Source organism: Rhinoderma darwinii, chromosome 1 (assembly GCF_050947455.1).
Source record: "Rhinoderma darwinii isolate aRhiDar2 chromosome 1, aRhiDar2.hap1, whole genome shotgun sequence".
Classification (NCBI taxonomy): Eukaryota; Metazoa; Chordata; class Amphibia; order Anura; family Rhinodermatidae; genus Rhinoderma; species Rhinoderma darwinii.
In genome coordinates this window covers 177,268,807-177,285,505 of record NC_134687.1, presented here as the reverse complement: position 1 = coordinate 177,285,505, position 16,699 = coordinate 177,268,807, and the positions used below count along the sequence as shown (strand labels likewise).

General features: G+C 42.0%; 1 protein-coding gene across 2 annotated transcripts in view; it reads right to left on the bottom strand.

Annotated features, from left to right (window-relative positions):
* Nucleotides 1-2,726: 2,726 nt before the first annotated feature.
* CENPE (centromere protein E) overlaps nucleotides 2,727-16,699 on the bottom strand; it is a 107,512-nt gene continuing 93,539 nt past the window's right edge. For both annotated transcript variants that reach the window (XM_075860612.1, XM_075860613.1), the window contains 6 exons: nucleotides 13,133-13,336; nucleotides 10,395-10,507; nucleotides 10,079-10,176; nucleotides 9,840-9,996; nucleotides 8,473-8,969; nucleotides 2,727-3,229 (listed from right to left, as the gene is read on the bottom strand). In XM_075860612.1, coding sequence (XP_075716727.1) covers nucleotides 3,126-3,229; nucleotides 8,473-8,969; nucleotides 9,840-9,996; nucleotides 10,079-10,176; nucleotides 10,395-10,507; nucleotides 13,133-13,336 — 1,173 coding nt within the window. In that variant the 3' untranslated portion in view covers nucleotides 2,727-3,125. The remainder of the gene's footprint in view (nucleotides 3,230-8,472; nucleotides 8,970-9,839; nucleotides 9,997-10,078; nucleotides 10,177-10,394; nucleotides 10,508-13,132; nucleotides 13,337-16,699) is intronic.

The following is a 16,699-nucleotide window of genomic DNA, read 5'->3' as shown; positions in this document are numbered from 1 at the left end:
GGATCCTGCACCGATCAGCTGCTATGGCTGCCTCAGGGCATCGGACAATATTTCTGTAAGACGCTGGCTTCGGTCAAAGAATAACGGGTGAGTTGCAGCTCTGCTCCTATTCACGTTAATAGGAGCGCAAACCACAGTTAACGAACTTCCGCTATGCAGTGGTCGAAGCCATCTGCTTCCGGCTCCAACTACTGCATACCGGTCAAAACATCCGGTGCCCGGAGGCAGCCGGATCAGCTGATAGGTGTGGGGTCCGGGTGTCAGACCCGCACCGATCATATATTGATGACCTATCCTGTGGATAGGTCATCAGTTGTCATTTCCACATTCTATCATAATAGATCTGTGTACAGGTGCCCTGTTTTTCTGATGTGAAAAATACATTTCCTGCTGCATACAGCCACAATATTATTGCATCTTGCCTATACTGTAAAAAACAAAGGCTGGAAGGGTAAAAACATTATTTTAAGAAAGCCAAACGCCTCCAGGTTGAGGGCTGCGCTTCCGGACATCGCATTTGTACCGTTATTTTACGTTTGTTGTTCCCAGTCTAATTAGGAGAGCTTTAAACCTACTTTGGGTAATCATATTGCGAAATTTATTCCTATAGGTAACAACTATAAACTACTAAAATTAAACCCCACATGGCTTACACCTTCTGTAAAAAGAGAAATATGGCATTTAAAAAATACAAATCTGAAGGTTTAGCTTTAGCCTTTGAAAAAGATAAAGTAGTAGTTTAATTGAAAATGGACTCAAGGACCGTATCCAGAGAGTTGGGGTCAATGATTCCTACTCTGAATGGTCCCCGGTTATAAGTGGTGTACCCCAGGGTTCTGTGCTGGGACCACTATTATTCAACTTGTTTATTAATGATATAGAGGATGGGATTAATATCACTATTTCTATTTTTGCAGATGACACCAAGCTATGTAGTATTGTTCAGTCTATGGAAGATGTTAGTGTGTGCAAATCGGCTTGTAATTCACGAAGTGTTTGGGCGTCCACTTGGCAAATGAGGTCAAATATATAGACAAGCGTAAAGTTATGCATCTGGGTACCAACAACCTGCATGCATCATATGTCCTAGGGGGAGCTACACTGGGGGAGTCACTTGTTGAGAAGGATCTGGGTGTACTTGTAGATCATAAACTAAATAACAGCATGCAATGTCAATCAGCTGCTTCAAAGGCCAGCAGGATATTGCCGTGTATTAAGAGGCATGGACTCGCAGGGAAGGGAAATATTGCTTTACAAAGCATTATTGATGCCTCATCTGGAATATGCAGTTCAGTTCTGGGATCCAGTTCATAGAAAGGCCCTGGAGTTGGAAAAAAAAAAAAACTAAGGCAACTAAACTAATAAGGGGCATGGAGAATCTAAGTTATGAGGAAAGATTAAAAGAATTAAACCCATTTAGCCTGAGTAGAGACGACTAAGGGGGGACATGATTAACTTAAATGGCGCATACAAATATTGTAAAACCCCCTCAAAAAACAAGGGGGCATTCCCTCCATCTGGAGAAAAAAGAAAGGTTCAACCTGCAGAGGCGACAAGCCTTCTTTACTGTGAGAACTGTGAATCTATGGAATAGCCTACCGCAGGAGCTGGTCACAGCAGGGACAGTAGATGGCTTTAAAAAAGGCTTAGATAATTTTAGAACGAAAAAATATCAGCTCCTATGTCAATGTATAGAATTCTTGTTTGAATGTTGATCCTGTCCGATCGCCACTGGGGATCAAGAGGTAAACGTTACCTTTTTAGGGCAGATTGGTTAATGCCTTGTTTTTTTTTTTTTTCTTACCTTCGTCTGGATCAATCGGGGTAAAACAAAAGCTCTATAAATTACCCATATCCCTTCGCTTTCTCCCATCCCTTGGTTGAACTTGGCCATGTATTTTTTTTCAACCAAACTATGTAATTCTATATGTAACTAGGGGGAAATAACAATATACATTTAGTATTAAAGGGGTATTACCAACTCACATTTCTGGCGTATCCAGGTGTGGGATTAACCTATGTGGAGTACAGGGATTCCCTGACCCACGTCACACATGGTGAGATGGCTGCCGCCTGCCACATCCAGGTGAAGAATGAATGGAGAGGTGGCTGCGCACATATGCACAGCTCTCCATTCAATACTATGGGCGTTATGGAAACACCCAAGCTACGTCCGTTACTGGATACAACATAAGGGTATGTTCACACGGCTTCGCAAAATAAGTCTGAAAATACGGAGCTGTTTTCAGGTGAAAACAGCTCCTGATTTTCAGATGTTTTTGTATCTACTCGCGTTTTTCGCGGCGTATTTTACGGACGTTATTGGAGCGGTTTTTCAATGGAGTCAATGAAAAACGGCTCCAAAGACGTCCCAAGTAGTGACATGCACTTCTTTGACGCGGGCTTCTTTTGACAGCGACGCGTAAAATTACACCACGTGGGAACAGAACATCGTAAAACCCATTGAAAGCAATGGGCAGATGTTTGCAGACGTAATGGAGCAGTTTTTTCAGCCGTAATTCGAGGCGTAAAATGCCTGAATTACGTCTGAAAACAGTGTGTGTGAACATACCCTAAGGAGTAACACAGCACTTCTTGCAAAAGCCCCTATAGCGCCGCAATCTTTGCATGGAGGATAGGGTGTATTTGGACCGTTTGAGCTGCCCTTGTACAATTCTTCCTGTTAAATAACGCGCCGATAGTAATGTAATAAGCTACAAGCCTCATTTAAAAGAAACATTATTGCACTTTATTAAATGAACAGACAACATCAATATATCAGACAAAAAGGACACTCAAAACAATTTAAAGGAGTGATAAGCTAACATTAAAAACTACCATTGTGGAAAATGTGACAATGTTTAGTAATAAGAACAATGTGTAATGTTTCTATAAACATCTAAGTGACAGGGCACAAAAGTCATTTCTCGTCACCAATTACAACAAAAGTCTATGGGTGCAACACAAGTGTCAAGTTCATAGAGGGGAGCAATACACGGTTACGCGTGATAATACAGCACCGACTAGTAATGCTGAACGCAACATGGTCCCAGATCAGAGTCGTGATTTAGTATGAAATAAGTTACGGATTCCTTTTCTTCTTGGCATGGGTTGAATAAAGAAGCTTAAGATGTTTTACAATCGTTTGGATTTTCAGTTTTTCCTGCTCGATAGATCCAGTTATTGACCTCACTTGCTTCAGCAGTAGTTCCAGCGTAGACTTCTGTATCTACTCAGGAAGAAAGGAAACTCGTCAGCCAAAAATATTTTCAGGTTGATGGAAAAAATATATAAAAAACAAAATTTACAGGGTTTGTAGGAGATCTGGAAAATAAAATAATTTCTTCCAGAAACCGCACCATTTACCCAGGGGCTGTTTCTCGTTTTGTAACAGGCCCGCCCATCCAAGTGAATGGTTCTCCAACAACTCCTTCAATACATCAAGACCAAATTCTTATGGAGAGACATTGTGGATTTTCTTTCCCATTTCAATACCACCAAGTATCACAACATATATAATACCCACAGGTACAGTATATATACTAGGGCTGGGCAATTAATCTGAAAAAAAACAAACAAAAAACAACCCTGAAAATGAGCACAATTTAAGTCATCTTGCCCATTTTGTTTTTTTTTCAATTATTTTCCCTGGTTTAAACTGTATTCGCATCTTCAGGACGCAGATACAGTTCAATCCAATGGTAGTGCAGTGGGGCGTAAAGTCCCTACTCTGCCATTCACCATGTATTACTGGACGTGAGGAAGTGACGTCATCGGGCCTGTCTGCGCTGAGCTGCACGGAGCAGGGGGATCTCCTCCACTCGTAGTGTGGGGAGCACTATGGGGGCAATATACCCCCTGACACTGCGCCCACACAGTAGATTACATAAAAATAGTATAAAGCAGGCTCGGGGGATAAATACTAATTCAATGGCGTAGCATGCAAATAGGGGGCATGGCATATAAATGTGGTGGCCTAAATAATATTTGATCAGATTTGAGGTTACATGTTCAATTAATCGTGATTTTGATTCAGGTCATAAATCGCCCAGCCCTAGTATACTCCCCTATATAATTCATACCAGTGTGTAATACAAATATAATTAGATAGATAGGGATAGATATCACATACAAGTACAGTATATACCAATATATAATTTAGTTTCATCAAGCAGACCGTACAGAACATGATCAGGTCTCCCACCAAATGCGGATGGCACTTTCCAGTAATGACTCTCCTCTGCCCCCTAAGATATCTGGGCATAGCTTGAAGTGGCTCTTGCCATCTCCTGCCAGGAATTCCATTTGACTGACAACCTATTAACTGGAGGCTGCTGCACGAGAAAAACCATGACGGAGCGCAACAGGGTTCAAAAGGAATAATTCCCAGACTGCTCAAAGCAGCCAATTAGTTGCTTTTCTACTTGCAGTCAATGGCAAGCAACAAGTAAAAAACGGCCGTGAAAAAGCAGCGCAGGTCACTCCTTGGGACGTTTTTGAAGCCGTTTTTCATAGACTATTGAAAAAAGCTCCAAAAATGGCCGTAAAAAACGCTGCAAAAATCGCGGCAGGCTTTAAAAACGTATGAAAATCAGGAGCTGTTTTCCCCTGAAAACAGCTCCATATTTTCAGACGTTTTTGACTGTGTGTGAACATACCCTTACTGCGACATCTGTACGCCACAACAGCTGAACATTTAAGAAAACGGTCTGCTTAATGAACACATTGTAATGTGTATAAGCCAACAATGTGTAGTCAGCATATTACATTTCTGCGCAGTTTGCTTGCAGTAAAAATAAGTAACATGTGCACCAATCGTGTAATAAAACCCACTCCATCTGTATAGCACACCCCAAATGTGCAGCGTGATCACATTCTTTATGTCAAGACCAAACCCTCTAAAGAGAATACATGCACCATTCATTTGACAGATCAGGTAACCTCATACTACACTGGTTACCTACAGGGTAATATTGAACAACTGAATTCTTAATATTAACTTTGGGTGGACACAATTACAGATCCAGTACTTCTAAACTGGAAGAGAATTTACCACTTCTGTGGCAGTTCTTGTTACATACAAACGGTTAGAAGCATGGATTAAAAAAATGCTGGTAGTGTTCACATCCAAACATGGGGCAGGAGACATTACTAGTGTGTAAGATATTGACATAAAGAGTGGAAAACAAAAACATCTAACAAACATACAATTACCTGGCTCTACACAGGGATTACAATCTAAAGGTGGTATACATGGATCTGTCAATGACATGGTTAAATAAATTTTGGAAAATAATCTAAACCATACCCTTGGATATGGTTTTCAAGCAACTCTGTATATTCTTATAGCCCTAGCCTTATGCTCCAACTGTAGTAAAATCAAACCACGACGCACAACGGAATGAACGTAAAAGAAAAAAATCCGTCAGACTGTTCTCTCTAAATTAGGATATCAGAATAGGTGCACTCCTTATGTAAAACAGCACACCCAGTTTGTATAAAGAACTACTCCTTACGCAAGATCGAGGAGAAATGTCTCCTTATTCAGATGTCCAGTAGGAACAATGCTGCTGGATAGTCAGAGAGCTGACCTCAGATGACTTCAAAACAAGGGACCCCAGGTAAGGGAGACTAAAAAAGGGTTAATCCCATCACAAAAGTGATGACTTCTTGCTAAGAAATGTCATTGTTTTCAGATCAGTGGGGGTCCAACTCCAAATGGAGAGTATCATATATTACCCTGCAAAGCCGGGGTACTAGAGGAAAGCGCCTTTGCTGATGGTCTGATCACTGGGCTTGCAGCCAATCACAAATCAAACATTGATGGCCTATCCTGCATGACCCCTTTAACTGCATTGAAAGGCAACGTGTCACACTAACCAATTTGACAGATAAACCTAGGGTTGCACAATACTGTTTCGATGCTGTGCACCCTCAAACTGTTCAATACCATGAAAATATGTATTTCAATACTAAGCTCTGCGGTCGCACAGCTTAGTATTGCAATACATGAATTTGGTGACCAGCATCATGTGAAGCGGCCGGCTCTGCACTAATGAGCAGCGGCAGCTCTTAAGACAGAACATGGCGTGCGCACTGCAAAGTTCTCCCATGTTCTGTCCTCCGTGCAGGCATCACTAATCAGTATGGCGCTGGCCGCATCACATCATGCTGATGGCGTGGGCATAGCAAGAGTACACGCGTGCACAGAAGCGGGGCAATGGCTGTGATACAATGCTGCAGCCCTGCTCTAACTGCGTAGATCAGAGAAACCCCTGATCTCTGATGTTATCCCCTTGACTGCTGCGATCAAAGCGGACAGCAGCATTCAAGGGGAAAACGAGAAAACCCCCCCTTTGATAGCGTAACATGGAATCCCTGTGATGCGATCAAGGGTCATACCTTATATGGACAGACAGCCCAGGGTCCATTGTAGGACCAAAGGGCTGTCTTACAAGAATTCCTGTTAGGGCCTACCTATCAGGCTAATGTACTGGCATATAGATATACGCCAGTACATAAAGTTTAAAAATAAAAAAGTAAAAGTTTGTGTTTCTTCACAGATTTGAATTGAACATCTTTTCTACAATATTAAAATACGAAAAAAATTCTCAATACATAAAATAACATTTGATAGCGTCATTTAAGATATGTACGCTGTAAAAAAAATAAAAATAAAAATAATAACTGCTTTCTTTCACTTATTAATGTGAGGCACATGGGTTATGAATTTTGAACCTTCATGTGCCTCACAATAGTCATTAACCCTATCATGTACCTCACACATTAACCCAATGTTGCCCATTTTGACTGAGGTACATGATGGGGTAAATTATTAATTTGACGGACATGGAGGATCAAAATTCATAACACCGCGTGCCTCATCAGAAAGTGGAATGACTATTTTTATTGTTGGCAAAGTATCATTTGTGTAGTATTGCGATTCGAGATACCAAAAGTATCGGTATCAAAGTCCAAATTCTGGCATCGTGACAACCCTAGGTGAGCCTGCTTATTCAGCATATGCACTTTTACATCCATATGAGAAGCCAACTAGCACTAGGCTGCTCATTCAGAAGGGGAATGTTTTTTTTGTGGGGGAAGTGATGACTGAACACCACAGTTAAATGTATGGCACAGCTAACCCCTTAATGACCGGGCCTGAATGACCAGTTGAATTTGCGTGATAAATTGTATTTTTTTTTCTTCTCGGTTTGGGCGTAGAACTATTATTTTTTTATGCCATGAATATAGGAAAAAAAATAAATGAATTGTTTTTTATCCCGTTCACGTTTCACACTAAATAACCCGTTAGATTAATTCTTCAGGTTATTACGGGCATTTAGATATCCAATATGTGTAGGTTTTTATTTAACGTAGGGGCAATACTATATATTTTTTGCAAAATATGATTTTTTTGAGGACGTCTTTTTTGTTACTTTTTAATCACATTAAGGGATAACTTTATTTACAACTCTATTTTACACTTCTAAGGTATTAACATACTCTTGTATGCGAATACATTACACTGCGTCACAGGCTGCTGTTAGGGCAGCACATAGTGAGCCCCAACAGCAGGCATGCTGAACAGACAGCCCTGGGGTCCTTTCTAGGTCCCCAGGGCTGACTGCAGTAGGATTCACCGGTCCGATCACATCGCCAGGTTCCCTATGACGCAAACAAAGAGGGGAGTTTCCCTTGATCATGTCGCGGTCAAAGGGGTTAAACAGCTAGGGTTGGAATGTTTTCCGACCCCAGCTTTACTTAGCAGGCTGCTCTAAAATCAGGAGCTAAAATTTACAGCTCTTGCTTTGAGGATGACTTTTTACAGGAGCGCTCATCAGCCCTTTCTACAGCGCCGCCAAAAGACGTCGCTGTAGACCAAGCACCTGCACCGCCTGCTGTCAAAAGACGGTGAGCGGACGTTAAGGAGCTAAACAGCCTTTTAAAGCTTTAGTCACAATCCAGCTTTGATCTGAAAGGCTGCGTGACTGTCTAGTTGCTATGTATAAACTGCCTATCTTCTGGTCTTTTCAGTATGGGTATCCCTACTCTGACTTTCATTACTCGGCTTTGGAGCACAATATAGAACTACCATTTAACTGATAGCAGAGAAGGGGCCAACATTCCTGTAGAACAATTTCAACACCTAGTGGAATCTATGCCATGATGAATTGCTGCCGTTCTGAATGGCAAAGGGAGGTCCAACGTGCTACTAGATGGGTGTCTCTAATAAAGTGGCCATTCAGTGTAGATCAATAAGAGGTAGAGGATAAGCAATGTTTGAGTGGGGAACTTCTTTAAAGAAATGTATACCTTTTTGCTGTCGTTGGGTCTCAGTGATGAGAATACTAACACATCATACTTTAAATAGAACTCACTGTAAGTAGCACATACACGAGGATAAAGCAGAAAATATAAAATGCAATATTCCATAAGGAAACGCTAATAGGCTTAAACATAACTCATTACCTGGTAAAGTGCCAAGGTTGGAGTTGTCAAAAAACTTGCTTGGACAGTAAGGTAAAGACTTTGACCTCACATCAAAGAATTTATCTTTAGGCGAGTCTACTTTTTTGGGCAACTTTAGCTGTTTGCAGGGTGATACAGTCAAAGCGCTGAACAAGGGTCCATCTGTGTGGAGTGGAGAAACAGGACGCTTTCTATAAAGACCGGTATTTCCTGGAGACATAGCAGGAGCACTGTGTCGTTCCATCTTATTTGGGGACATTGATTGAGGTATGTGCACCTCAGTCTTACGTGGAGACAACACATGCTTTCTATGTATTCCAGTTTTGCCCGGTGAAGCGATATGGCAAGTTTGTGTCTCTGACTTGCTTGGAGACACTGGTGTTGCACTGCAAAGGTCATTATTGCGATGAGACGTCACTTCATCAGGATGCAATAAACTATGGGGGGTAGTAGGGTCTTTCAGCTTTTTCACTTCCTCTTCACGACATGATATGTTCCTGTAGACAGAGGGAGAGAACAAGAAGTTTGAGAACAGTAGAAAAGTTGCATTTCCTACAAAACCCCGCTTTCTATGTCTAGGTCTTGGCACTCTGTGCATTAGAGTAGTCTCAGGCTTTGTGCCTGTAACGGCAAGCAAGCTTATTTCAGAGTACTGGTTTTTTTTGTGCGCCACATCAGCATAAAAGATAAAATTTCATCTTTTTTAGACCACAATAAAGGGCAGTTTTGCATTTTCCTTTGGTAGGTCTCCTGTTAATAAACTGAGTGCATACAGTAGGAACTTTAGGCGAATGAAAAAATTATATATTTTTTTTTATATCTATACCTATCCATCTACACAAAAAGCAGCTTTACTCCGGTTTAGGATAGGGTAGCTAAATCACGCATATGGCAGATCATCTTCTTAGACTACTGTATACTGTCAGGAGTATCGAATTCTGACGAATCGGTTTATTTTCCCCAAAGATTTGAACATACTGGTCTTCATTTATTAAACCGGTCTAACAATAAAACTGGCCTGGTTGCCCATAGCAACCAATCATAGTGGAACTTACATTTTTCCAGTGTAGTTTAAGAAACGAGAGTGGAGCTTGGATTGCTGTGGGCAACAAGGACTGTTTGTGTGTTTGGTCCTCATTTATAAAAACGGTCTAATCTAACAAGAGCAACAGGGCCAGTTTTTTTTTTTTAATACCAGTTATAACATAGCCATGCCCAAATACATGTCATCGTGTATTTTGACCATTTTTCTATTAAAGTTATACGTGTACTATTACTCAGGCGTGCCATCCTTCGGTTTTTGGGATACTATTTTTAGGTTTTCATATAGTAGAAACAAATAAAAGCATAAGCTATAGAAGCCATACCTTGAAAGCTGATGGCACTTTTTCTTGTACTGGGCGATTTCTCTTTTAAATGCAGCATTTTCTGACTGGAGCACAAGCATGGCGGTGCTCTGTACAATGCCACTTCCGCCCCCACAGGTCAGAGGGTACGAAGAGGAACTGGAATTTTCAAGACGAACTGTGGAAGAAATATTAGTATAATAAACATTGTTCTGGTAGTCACGTTGGGCATCGCTTAGTGAGAAGTCCTGTTTACATACTTGTAGTATCGGTGTCTTTTTGTGTTCGCCTGAGTTGTTCTTTTAATTTTCTTACGCACACTTCTTTGTCTTCGATACAAGCCTTCAATGATGCAATTCTAGGGAACATGCACAAATACATTCTTAGTTTTGCTTTTTATGAAACTGGCATCAATTGAATGTTCTGCTATTCCACTGGAGTAATCCTAGACCCCATTGCAAATTTGGGGAGCTTGGAGGGAATAGAAAATAAAGTCACTTATTCACAAAAAAACTAAATCAAAAACAGAAAAAGGCCAGCAACACATTGCATGCCAACATAGCATATTGTACTTACTGCTGGTCTGTAGCTTTTGAGAGCTTCATTCGGTCCATCTCAACCCTTGCGACCTGACTTTTGAGGCTGTCTATTTCATCTCTGTAAGGTGCTACACCTTTGGTAACCTTTTCCTTAATTAAAAATGAAAAAAATAAAAAATAAAAAGAAAATCCCCAAACATTTTATTTTACATTTTCTAGGCAGATGAAGCCGATTAAAAGTAAATAATAAAAGGAACAAGTTAATTGTAGCGCTGGTTCAGTTTTATTTAATTCCTCTGCAGCTCAAACAGGTGCAGTTTTTTTTTTTTTTTTAGGAAAGCCATAAAATACTTAAGGACCCATCACCTGCCCAAATAACTGCAGCTGACATGTTCGATTTCCAGGGCCTCACAGATCGGGGAGCGGTTTTTCTTCTAGCCCCCACAGGGGCCAGAATCTGTGAGGTACCGGCAATCGGAGAGGTCAGCTGCAGTTTTTTGGGCAGGTGACAGATCCTCTATAACAAAGCTGTGCACCAGTGTCAGCTAGACATGATCAGGACAGGTTTTAAGCTACTGAATGTAAACCGTGAATGTTCACTGACAGCAAGCATGAATTCTGAAAATGTAATTGAAACCCAAAGCATATTGAAAAGTTGCACGACTTCCTTATACATTGAGCTTTATTTACAAAAAAAACAAAAAAAAAACCACCAAAAACAGGAACACTCCATTAAGATAAAGCTCCACCTTTGACCTACATTTCCAATATAGGTCAGGAGTTTAGTTATTTAAAGTGTAACTAAATGTTCAACAACTTCTGAAACGTCAGCGACATGTCAGTTTTGATTGGTGGGGGGTCCGAGCACGGAGACCCCTACCAATCTCTGAAATTAAGCGTCAGAAGAGCTCGTGTGAACGCTGAGCCACTTAGTTTCTGTTCTGCTTTTTCCAGAAACCCGATGTTGCAGTTTAAAGGCTTATAGACTTTCTATTAAAGAGGCTCTGTCACCAGATTTTGCAACCCCTATCTGCTATTGCAGCAGATCGGCGCTGCAATGTAGATTACAGTAACGATTTTATTTTTAAAAAACAAGCATTTTTGGCCAAGTTATGACCATTTTTGTATTTATGCAAATGAGGCTTTCTAAAGTACAACTGGGCGTGTTTACAGTAAAAGTACAACTGGGCGTGTATTATGTGTTACATCTGGGCGTTTTTACTTCTTTTACTAGCTGGGCGTTAGGAATGGGAGTGTATGATGCTGATGAATCAGCATCATCCACTTCTGTTCGTTACCACCCAGCTTCTGGCAGTGCAGACACACAGCGTGTTCTCGAGAGATCACGCTGTGACGTCACTCACTTCCTGCCCCAGGTCCTGCATCGTGTCGGCCACATCGGCACCAGAGGCTACAGTTGATTCTGTATCAGCGTTTGCAGGTAAGTAGCTACATCGACTTACCTGCAAACTCCGATGCTGCTGCAGAATCAACTGTAGCCTCTGGTGCCGATGTGTCCTCGCTCGTCCGACACGATGCAGGACCTGGGGAAGTGACGTCACAGCGTGATCTCTCGAGAACACGGCTGTGTCTGCACTGCCAGAAGCTGGGCGTTGTGAAGAGAAGTGGATGATACTTCTCGTCAGAACGCCCAGCTAGTAAAAGAAGTAAAAACGCCCCGATGTAACACACATAATACACGCCCAGTTGGACTTTTACTTTAAACACGCCCAGTTGTACTTTAGAAAGCCTCATTTGCATAAATACAAAAATGGCCATAACTTGGCCAAAAATGCTCGTTTTTTAAAAATAAAAACGTTACTGTAATCTACATAGCAGCGCCGATCTGCTGCAATAGCAGATAGGGGTTGCAAAATCTGGTGACAGAGCCTCTGTACACCACTACATCGATTTCCGGAAGAGGCCGAACAAAAACTAAGCAGCTCAACGCTCACACGAGCAATTCTGCCACTTCGTTTTAGCGATTGGTGGGGGTCCAAGCACGAAGACCACCACCTGTCAAAACTGAGATGTCACTGACATTTCAGAAGTTGTTGAACGTTTAGTTACCCTTTAATTCATTTTTCTCTTTCAGTTGTCTGGAGATCTAGGAGGCTAGCTTCTGATGATTTTTACATTTTATTCTAATTTTGGCTTCTGCGATTGCCCAAAGGCAACCCAGCTGAACACCCTCCGATTGTAAGCTCTCGCAAGCAAGGTTCTCACCTTGTTTGAAATTGTAAATTAGTTTTGTCACTATGTAATGTCTGATATATGAACCCTCTAAATTGTAAAGCGCTGTGGAATATGTTGGCGTTGTATAAAGATTATGATGATTAGGATTATTATTAACACACCTGAAGATCCAAGCAGTCTGGTCAACAAATGAATAACCAGTACATGCTATAGGTAATGAGGGGTTAATGTGGCAATCAGAACACCATTAAGAAAGTACCAAGAAGAGACCTACAATAACAGATCAGTCAACAGCTTGATGACTTTTCAGGAACCAACAGGAGATTTTTTTTTTTCTGTATGAAGTGGATTGTTTTTCACCCAGGAGGAGTCGGGCACCAGGGATGAAAAGAAAAAAACGCCCTCTTCCACTTATATAACCTCACTCCCTGGTATTCTTCAGTTTACCACTAGTAAGACGGAGACAAATTATAGGCAAAGTCCCATCCAGAGAGCACATACGGCGGAGCAATAATTGGCAAAGCAAAAAATTAAGATTCTGTTAATTATTTTAGTAAAAAACATTAAGAGCAAATTTACCTGGAGAGTCTGCATTTCCTTCAGTGCGGCCTGGAAATGATTTTCTTTTTCTTTCATCTTAACTTGTAGCTCAGAAAAGTCAGACTCTGCAATGCTGGAGCGCAGCTTGTCTTCCAGCTGTAACGCCTGTTGCTCCTTTTGTTTGGCATCTGCTTTGGCTGAGCTCAGTTGATTTTCTAGATCCTGGATCCGGAGCTGCATTTTCTACAGAACACCAATAAAGACATTCACACATTTAGGCCTCATTTACACGAGCGTGTGCATTTTGCAGATTGTGATCGGAAGTCACTGTCCAGGGTGCTGAACCAGTTTAACTCTTTCAGCACCCTGGACAGTGACTGTCTCCTGACGTCGCGTACCGCAAAATTTTTTGCCGGGTTCGGTCAAAACGAGTTCGTCCGAACCCGGTGAAGTTCGGTGCGCTCATCTCTAAGACACTCCGTTTGGATGTTTGTAAACAGAAAAGCACGTGGTGCTTTTCTGTTTACATTCAGAGTTTGACAGCTCTTGCGCGAATCACGCAGTTCGCACGGAAGTGCTTCCGTGCGACCTTCGTGGTTTTCACGCACCCATTGACTTCAATGGGTGCGTGATGCGCGAAAAACGCAGAAATTTAGAACGTCGTGAGTTTTTTTCAGCGAACTCACGCTGAGCAAAACTCACGGACTGTCTGCATGCCCCCATAGACTTGTATAGGTCCGTGCGACCCGCGTGAAAAGCACGCGCGTCGCACAGACGTATTTCACGTTCGTGTAAATGAGGCCTTAATTGACTGAAATAATTCATTTTGCAAAGGATGCATAGACTAAACACTGAACAGAACAGGTAGTATTATAAAGCCATAGATTGCCAAGGGAGGGGAATAAAGACTAGGAAGGCAGCCAATAATAGCCGAGGTGCTACGAAAACAATAGTCCGCTAAAATGGAGCGGTTCAATTAGAAGATAACAAATACTGCTTCATACGACTCATGAAGGGAAGCCATGTAAAGTCAATTTAGGAACATTACAGAGCGGAGGATGGTGGGGGAGTGTGTGTGTGTGTGTGTGTGATTTTATTCATTTAATTCTACTATGTGCCTTTTAAAGTAGATCAGTCAGATAAATAATTCATTCTAAGGCTGGGTTCACACGAGCATGTTACGTCCGTAATGGACGGAACGTATTTCGGCCGCAAGTCCCGGACCGAACACACTGCAGGGAGACGGGATCCTAGCATCATAGTTATGTACGACGCTAGGAGTCCCTGCCTCTCCGTGGAACTACTGTCCCGTACTGAAAACATGATTTTTGAATCCAGCCTTACATGACCACAGCATGTTAGAGTAAAGCCTTAAACGTTGTATATGTCCGTTCAAACAATTTAATGGGGCTATTCAGACACGTGACTTTTCACGCCAAGTGTTTCCGCTGCGTGGAACTCATTGAATGTGGTATTCTAGTCGGTTTTTGCAGACCACGCGTCCCTTGAAGTCTATGGGTGCGTGAAAATCACGGACCTCTTCCTCGTGCGGTTCAGGTTTAATGCAACAGTTGCTAAAGGCTGAGAAAAAAATAAAACGTGCACCAACACTGACAAAAAAAAAAGCCGATGCCACATGGAACTGCAACGCATGAAAAACTGGTTTTTTTTGCGGAAGCAAAACAGACACGATCATGTGAATCAGGCCTAAAGGTTGCTGGCCAGAAATGATATGGTGATGTTGCATTGCATGGTTTTTGTTACTCCCCAGCATCCCATACTCAATTCACAACCTCAATATTTTACTTCTGTTGTATTTTATTAAAATGGCTTTATCAAAGTTCTATGTAAAAGATATGTGGCTTGTGTCGGGGAAATAATAAAACTGCTCAGTATGTAAGGAGTCTTCATTATGTAAACGGATCAGGATGAGACGCCACTTATATTTCAGTTGCACCGGAATAATCCTTGGTATAGCTACGTACTATATAAAAGGTGTAGAAGTGACAATGTGGCAGATTTTTTGCAGAAATTTCCGCAACTGAAAACCCATTCCATACATCTAAATGGGGTTGCTTCTGCAGCATGTGCATGGATTTCTGTGAATGGAAGAGACGCAGACATTCCTGCAACAAACCTGTTAAGCGTGAAAATACCCTAAGGCCGGATTCACACGAGCGTGTGCTTTTTGCGCAAGCAAAAAATGCGGCGTTTTGCCTGCGCAAAAGGCACTTGACAGCTCCGTGTGGCCTCAGCATATGATGCGCGGCTGTGTGGTTTTCGCGCAGCCGCCATCATTATGACACTCCGTTTGGATGTTTGTAAACAGAAAAGCACGTGGTGCTTTTCTGTTTTCATTCATCCTTTTGACAGCTGTTGCGCGAATCACGCTGTTCGCACAGAAGTGCTTCCGTGTGGCATGCGTGGTTTTCACGCACCCATAGACTTCAATGGGTGCGTGATGCGCGAAAAACGCTCAAAGAACGGACATGTCGTGAGTTTTACGCAGCGGACCAACGCTGCGTAAAAATCACGCACATGTCTGCACGGCCCCATAGACTAATATAGGTCCGTGCGACGCACGTGAAAATAACGCGCGTTGCACGGACGTATATCCCGTTCATATGAATAAGCCCTAAGGCTCAGCTCACACAGTAGTTTTTTTTTTTTGCAGGCATGTCAAAATCTGCCTCAAAATTCCTTCAGGAATAGGAGGCAGATTTTGACCTGCCTGCAATTTCGGGCCGTGAGAAATGTTTTATCTGCCTCCCGATGATTTCAATGGTAGGTTAGAGACGTAATCGCGACAAGTAAGAGCATGCTTTTTATTTTTATCTTTTTTTACTGTGCGCTGCTAAAAGCCGCTGAGGGGGGAAAAAAACCCCCAAGAAAAAACGGATTCCACGTCAAAACTCCATGTAAAAACTGGGCCTTGGGCCTCATGCCCACTTCAGTTTTTTTTTTTAGTCAGGGTGCTATCCGTTTTTAAACAGATAGCACCCTGACACATTCATTTCAATGGGGCCACACATGTCCGTTGTTTTAACGGAACCGTGCGGCTGTTCTGTCAAAATAGGACAGATCCTACTCCTGCCCGTTTTTGACAGAACAGTCTTGGCCTTTTGGTTGATCTGGTCCGTGAAACAAACTGCACACGGAAGCCAACAGTGTGCGGTCTGTTTCACAGATCAGTCATTAGCAGCTGTACAACGGACGGCGGATGTGTATATGTAGTCCGTGTGAGGAATGTTTTTTTAACGGCCGTCACGCGCCTGCATGTATTTCTATGGCGCTGTTCACACTGCTGCGGTTTTAACAGACCGTGTGAAGGGCCCATGAAAAAAAAAAACAGAACATGTCCTATTTTTGGCCGTTTTCATGATTTCCTCAATAGACTCAAGTCTATAAGGGATCTGTGAAAAAGGGTCATGCACGAGTACCTCTTATTTGAATCCACTCTTGGTTTTGGCGTTAAAAGCTGCATCAAAAAACCAGATCAAAACCTGCATGTGTGAATACACACTATGTCAGGAGGATCGTACAAGCTATCAACATTGATTACATATCTAACCGAAGCACTGTCTGGAAAAAGCATAAGCACAGACT